Source organism: Acyrthosiphon pisum, chromosome A2 (genome assembly GCF_005508785.2).
Source record: "Acyrthosiphon pisum isolate AL4f chromosome A2, pea_aphid_22Mar2018_4r6ur, whole genome shotgun sequence".
Taxonomy (NCBI): Eukaryota; Metazoa; Arthropoda; class Insecta; order Hemiptera; family Aphididae; genus Acyrthosiphon; species Acyrthosiphon pisum.
In genome coordinates, this window is record NC_042495.1 from 11,960,316 (window position 1) to 11,968,113 (window position 7,798).

General features: G+C 27.3%; 1 protein-coding gene across 1 annotated transcript; it reads left to right on the forward strand.

Moving 5' to 3' along the window:
• The first annotated feature begins 2,346 nt into the window (after positions 1-2,346).
• On the forward strand, positions 2,347-7,300 carry LOC100167123 (renin receptor). Its single transcript, XM_001947038.5, has 8 exons — positions 2,347-2,553; positions 2,702-2,838; positions 3,280-3,519; positions 3,582-3,713; positions 3,938-4,117; positions 4,812-4,886; positions 4,969-5,071; positions 6,944-7,300. Exons 1-8 carry the CDS (start codon positions 2,502-2,504, stop codon positions 7,021-7,023), a joined length of 999 nt encoding a protein of 332 aa, XP_001947073.1. The 5' UTR covers positions 2,347-2,501; the 3' UTR covers positions 7,024-7,300.
• Positions 7,301-7,798: the final 498 nt, after the last annotated feature.

Here is a 7,798-nt window from a genome sequence, read left to right on the forward strand (position 1 = left end):
CATACCCACCCCCTCTCCATTTTTCCTTTAATAATGTAGTTATATTTAAAAATGGATTTTTGGAATTTTTAGATATTATATTAAAATTAGAGGCCATATTTTCGAATCCTTGAAATTGTTGTATCATTCAACTATATTTAAGCAGTGTCCTGCAGCGAAATAAACTTAAGTTTTTCAAATAAGAACAGCCGCTTTTAACTTTAAATTATTAAACAGATAATTTTTTAAAAATGTTCATGTATTTAAATCAAAATTTGAACGAGTAACATGTTGGTACCTACTTTGATATTACGAGACATTTTTTGATATAAATTTAGATTTAAAATAGGTGCTTTTGAAATGTTTAATAATGATCGGCTGGGGATGGGGGTGGGGGTGGGGGTGGACTTAGAGAGACTTATCCCCTGCAATAATTTGTATTTCTATTGAAGAATGAAATCCTTCATTATATAGTTATCTAAGCTACATACTTAATTCAGAAAATGTTATTTGAAGAAATTATTTTTTAAAGTTTAAACAACGATTCATTATTCGTGTGTTTTCCATAGTCATAGGCGCAAATAGGGGGGGGGGGTTAGGGGCTAAGCCTCCCCAAAAATGTCATAGCCCTCCCAAACATTTCCTACGTTTTGTTTTAAACTTATTCAATATTATCAAAGTAAGGTTCTATTAGCCCTATTAGCCCCCCCAAATCTCAAACGCTAATTGCGCCAGTATTAAAAATCAGTAATTACTAATAAGTAATTTAAATACATATTACTGATAACACTTAAATTTGTTTAGAATATACCTAGTCGAAACTCGATAGGTAGTAATGGGTTTTTTATAAATTTGCAATTTTAATCGATGGTTACAATTAATTACCTATAATATGTATAAATACTACTCTAAATGTTATAATTATTGTTTTAATGAAAATATTCATTTTAGGAATAGGTAGATCGTAAATGTATTATAATATTATACTAAATATAAGAAAGTGGTGAGAAAAAAATTATAAATATATTATGTTATGTACCTAATATTATATTATATTAGGTACATGAAGTAATATATTTTAAAGGTATTTAGACAGAGGGTGTGGGGTAGGCAGATCCCTCCATGGGTCTGTTTCATTTAAATAATATGTAAAGCCCAAGTCAAAAACTGAAATTTCAACTAATAACTATGGTCTATGATGTTGAGTAAGCACGTGGATGTCCTACAGCAGAATGCGCAAAATATTATTCTACGAGTAAAATGTCCTTTGTGAGTAAATTCCTAGTCTTTGTCATGAAAACTAACTCAGTGTGGCTTTGTTAATATGATAATAATATGTTATTCATTGTTTTCTATAAATGTGAATAAACAATTTTATGCTCATTCAAAAAACTTTTTAATATAATAATTTCCTCAGGGCTCAGAAGATGACATAAGTTATTGTTAATGTATAGTTGATCGTAAATACACATTTTTTTTTTACTAGCTTTAGATTGTTAGAAGTTTCAAATTTTGAAGTTTTTAAGTTAAATATGCCTAATGTCTGAGACTCGCATAATTTGAAAGTTTTAAAGTAAATTTTGGGAATGACTATACTACAGAATAGTAGAAACCTATTTCGTGACTATACTTACTACTATAGGTACCTAGGGGCTAGGTATGATGAATTGAGAAAAAAAAAGTTGCTGATATTATGTTATAATGTCGCATTTAATGGCAGTATAGATTTAATCTAATTACTCTTGTCTCTCAATGATAAGTTTAAAAATCATTGTACAATATTTGAATATTAGAAAAAAAAAAAACGTTCCATTCCCCTATAATAACGAATAACTATATCTTAGTTAATGCGATCATAGTACGTAAGTCATACATTTGTAAAAATGTTTATTATTGTAAACCTGAATAATTAAAATGTATTTTGTATCAAAAGGTCTTTATCCGTGTCCCATTTAATGTTTATAAATAAATAATTATAATATACCCTAAAGGAATGAACAAAATACCTACTCAAACGTTTTTGCTTAAAACATAAAACTAATGTCAGGTGTCATGCCTTCCCTGGCTATGGACATTGTCCCTGTATTCCTGCTCGCTCGGTTCTTACTTCTTAGTTTCAAGTCTGGCACTTTGATATCATTAGGTTTAGGTACAAATGTACAATATATCATATTATATTACATTTTCAGATTATTCGTATTTGATTGAGTGTATTGGCGGCGATCGTTAAAAAAAATAACCGGACTGTTGTCGGCAACACTTCATCCTCTCAAACGGCCACACTGCGCGGACGGGCGGTAACATTATCAGCGTACTGTTATCTCGAAATGTGTGGCCAATGGTAAACACAGGTTGATACCCACTTGATAACTTACCAAATTTTGCTTTGCGCGAGTGGCGAGTAGTAGGTGTAGCGCGAATGATATTATCTTTTTTAATATTTCTTATTTTCGTTCACACTAACGCCCAACGCTGCTCAAATTGGTCTTTTACCCCGACGGCGTTCCGGCATTAACCCAAACATGAGCTGTCTGATCACGATCATCGCTCTGGCTACCGCCGCTTTGGCGTCCGGTGAGTACGGTTTTCTTTTCGGCGGACACGCCCCGACAACCGCTGTCCTTCCTCGCCAAAACTCTGGTCGGTGGTTTCCCATTCCCAGTGACCCAGTGATCTATTTTTGAGATCCGTTGTGTTTATTACTGTATTTTTTATGTTCCAGCAAGTGCCCAGAGCCACCAACTATACGTCCTTAACTGTCCTGAAAACGTCAAGATCGGCCAGTCATCCGTGCCGTTGCGTGCCACTGAGTTGGCTGATGTTGTATCTTCGACATTGGGTTTCACCGTCTCGAATGGAGTAAGTCCACATATTTACAATTCTCAAAGTCACAACATTTGGTTCACCGAGATGATATCTACTTGTCACACTTTCTAATAAATTCAGTATTTTATTAATTCCACGTCGTCAGCTGTTGACTAAATAGCAATTATGATACACAATTGGTTGCTTATTAAAACATAAGCATCATTAGAATAATGATTTACATTTAAGTACAAATATCTTGTCACTTATAAAGTGATCTACAATACATTTTATAGCTTAAAAAAGCTTACTATAGGTAGGTATATCATTGTTGAAATGGACAAATGTTTTTATCATAACTTTAAAATGAAAACAAGAACCTATAAACATTTCAAGTACCTATAAAAATTCATAGTTCTTATAAGAAATAAGAAAATGTATACAATGATTGTCTAATATTAATCATGATTATTATTTAAAAATGTGTTTTATTAGGTAAAAACTTGGAGCAACTTAATGGTGTCAGATCCATTTTCATTACCCGAAGCTGTAGTTGTTCTTGAAATTCCCGGATCAAACAATCCTGGTTTTGACCTAAATAAAGTTGACCATCATGATTTAATTTTGGATGAACCCTTAGATGAAGTGTATGCTACTGTGGAACATAGAATGAAGGAGAGACTTGACAATAAGGAATACAGCATTATGCATGGTTCCTTAACCAATGATGAATTTGTGAGATTAAATACTTAATGTATAATTTTTACTATTGTTCATTATTTCATAATAATTTTTAGCTGAAGAATCAAGTATTCCATCCAAATTTTAAACTTAATCCTAGTATTAAACCTCAACACATTGATTCATATGATGAAAAGTATAAAGTATTTTTTAATGAAATCTACAATTTGCACCAATTGGGACAAGGTGTAAGTAAAATTTGAGATATTCATGCAGAGTTGCAAAACAAATCTATTAGGTAATTAATTGAATGATAAAATTTTACTGGGCCAATAAATTGCGTTAAAAAAAAAACTACTGTCTTACTACTGAGTACTGATTGTATATAAAATGTTCAGGAATGGTGTATGCAACTCGGCATTAAATTGTAATAAAATATTTGTGTCATAATTTAAGTACATAACCATTGCAGGTCAAAGAGAGCATGTTGAAAAATAATGTACCTGATTTACATTGGTTTCAATTGCAAGGTGTAAAAGCTTTGACTGCTGTCAATGAACCTAATTCAGCAGAAACTATTGAAGGTGAAAAAGTTTTGAATGAAGCTATATCTACATTGGTCCAATCATACAATGAAATTTACAATAATGAGGTATCTATTCAACTAACATCAATATACAGTATGTTAATTAATTGGAGTCTGTAGTTATAATTTGAGGTAAGAACATACTACTTGTTGAAATTTGATGTAATATTTTCATTTGTTTTATAATATTCTTCAACTATTATGCACTAGTCAATTTTATAGGCCCATGATCCTTGTAATAAAATTAACGTGTTGCTAGGAATATCTTACACATTTTTTAATCATCGCTATAATGACTAAATTTGTTTCAAAAATCATGGTCTTATAAAATTGATTTGTGATAGAAGTTCATAGTGGATATATGTATCAAACAATATTATAAAAACAAATAAAAAAATGTTACATACAATTACAACGAGTATTGTGTTCTTAATTACCTATTGGATTAGCATTAGTTATCAAAGTGTGAAAAATATACAATATTACAATATTATAATGTATTTACTATTTTTACAATTTAAGTTACTTCAAAATTCAACTGATTACAAATTTTATTTTGAACATGATATAAGGGAGACAAGTATTAAATTTAAAACAAATTGCGCTATACAATTTCTGCATTATATTTCAAATTGGAGCTATTGACTTTACAATTAATTAACATATTGTATATATTACCAGATTTAACTTCTTATAAATTGTTAAAATCTTTTTAGATATAGTTATTACTTATTAAATATTCTAATGGAATGTTATATAGGTGTTAATAATTGCTATTGCCAACAATGCAAAAGAATCACGCAGAAACAAACGTGAACTTACTAGCATGGAAAAGGTAAAAACTGTTTTAAAAACAACTATGTTTGATATTAATTATTATAATAAAGTATAATATATTATGTGTATTTTTTTTTTAGGATCTCAATGTTGCTGAACCAATATCAAATGATTTCCCTGTTATATTCAATCTTATACTGTGGTTCGTTGTTATATTTGTCTTTTCCCTTTTAGCCATAGCATGTGAGTATTATTTTTGGTTTCATTTTAATATTAGTGAATAAAATATTTTTAATATTAACACTAGAATTTAAATTATTTTTAAAAGAAACATAATTTTATTAGACTTGTATATTTAAAAAGTTTCTAAAGTCACAATTAAATACTGATGTATACAGTCTTTCAGTAACTTACAAAAACATATATTTTATACTCTATTCAGGATAAGAATGCTAAAAATCACGCGTTAATACAGATTACCGAACCGCAGGTTATCTTTACTTTTTGTATGAATGAAATCAAACTAGTTTATATTATATTATAATTATAATATTTACTAACCTTACCTCAGGTGAACTACCCGCGGTTCAGTAATCAGTATTCATTTGTGAATTTATCCTGAATTGAGTATATAAATATTAAAAGGGATTTTTTATTGAGTTTTCAAGGTTTGAGTTAGGTTAGTGAACACTATAAACTGTAATTGTAACAATTTACATTTCCAATACAGATTCGTAATTATTTGATTTATAAAATTTGTTCTACCAATTTCTAAATTTCAAAAGAAATAATTATTTATTTATTTTTTACATATTAATCTGTTTATTTCTAATAAATTTTAGTCAATGCTTACCTAGTTTAAATTGAAGTACATTGCAAGTCCATCGGTTTAACATCATTGGGATTAATCTATCCACTTCAGTATAATCTATAAAGATAAATAATAAATATAGTTATTTGGTTTTATCATTACTATTATATTGTGCTATGAATGCTATGATAATCCTGACTACCTGTCATTTAAAAATGTTTATTGGTTAAAAATAAAACAATTTTACAAGCAAACGTGATCAATAATAATTATAATAATTTATTTTATCAAATCATATTTAACTAATTTCATTTAATATTATTAAATTGTAGGATTTTTTCAAATTAAAATACATAATGTAATTTGATGCAAGTTACAAGTTAAAAATTGTAGGTATCAATAATTAGTTATATTTAAATGGTAAATCAGTCTGTTAATAAAATTAAAATACAATATTAATATATAATGTTGTCATACATCATTACATATTACAAAATCATAATCAGAATAAATAATAATCAGAAAAAATATTTAAATTAGAGTACTTTGTTATAATTTATAACAAACCAGAATAATTCAATTTTTAGTAAACATTTTGTAGCAGTGTTGTCAAGTATTTTAGTAATATATTCATATATCTTGGTGTACTCTAATTGGTAACTAATATTTTCTTAAATACTATTTATATCAAGCATTCTTTTAAATAATTATATTTAATATAACTTTGAAAAGTATGTCTAATACTTGTAAACAAATTTGAGTATTACTCAAATACATTATAATACATTGTTGTATTGTTTTATACATAGTTAAATATCTGACAATACATTCTACCAAGAATATTAAATGTTGTTGTAATACCAAAAATGACTACAATTATATTATTATAACTTACTAAAGTTGTAATATAAAAAGAAATTAACTGTTTAAAATTTGTAACTAGTTATATTTTTAATTTACACTTTACTATGAATTTACTTCTTGCCATTTTTTATAATAATGAACGCTTGTATTATTAAAGTGAAACTAAATATTCTATTTTTTGTTATACCATACTGGTTAATAACTACCTGAAAATCAATTGTATCATTTGTACGGTACTTTACACCTTTTATGCAAATGGGGTTATTAATTTTTTCATAAGTTGTAATACTAAGATAAAAACCTGTGCCAACTTAAATTAATTATCAGCTATTGTTAATTTGGTTGAAAAACTGAAAAAGGAATTTGTAAAATAATTATGTGTAATATTAAAAGTTTGATTTATACAATTTTACTCATACTAATTGTATTATTTTTTCTAGTGAGCATTGCCCAGATGGACCCTGGTCGCGATTCAATCATTTACCGCATGACTAGCAACAGAATGAAGAAAGAAAACTAAACGTTCATAAATTGACTTATAGTTGAAAAAAACAGACTGTGTACTTGCATAGTTATGAATTGATTAAAAAAAAAAAACAACAAAACTTAAATTTGGCCTAGACTCCATTCCAATTTGTATATAAGTGTTCATGTTCAACACAATTATTATTAATATTTTACTAAGTTTTTTGTTTTATTTTATTTAGCATATTGTTTTGAAACAAAAGTGTTTAGTCTTTTAGCATTTCTTTATTTTATTAATGTAAATTAAAAAGTTATAAATTGTTTTCAATTTCTTATGTTGTTTAATTGCCTTTGATATTTTTATTTTTGGTAAGTAATAAGTATATTCTATTATTCTGTTATAGGTCCTTTCCAATTAATATTTATTAATAATGATAAATTGTAATAACTTATAAGAGAATTTTCGAATCTATTGTATGCTGGGTTTGGGTAAATATACCTGGTAAACTGTTATTTAAAAAAAAATTAAAGATTTGGATAAACTTAACACTTAATAAAAGAGTACATATAAAAACTAAAGTATGTATGTTCTGATATTTATTAGGATATAAAAAAAAATACAATTTTCAAATATGTATTAATTAATTTTCTATCAATTTCCTATATATTGAGTTACTTGAAAATACTGATTTCTTGGTACTAAATTTTCACGGCAAGTATTGTGTACTATAATTTTCTTGGTCTAAAATTTTTCACTCTAAATTTATACGCATAATAGATATACATTACTTTAAAAATGTTCTATAAGAAGAAAATATACAGATTTAACA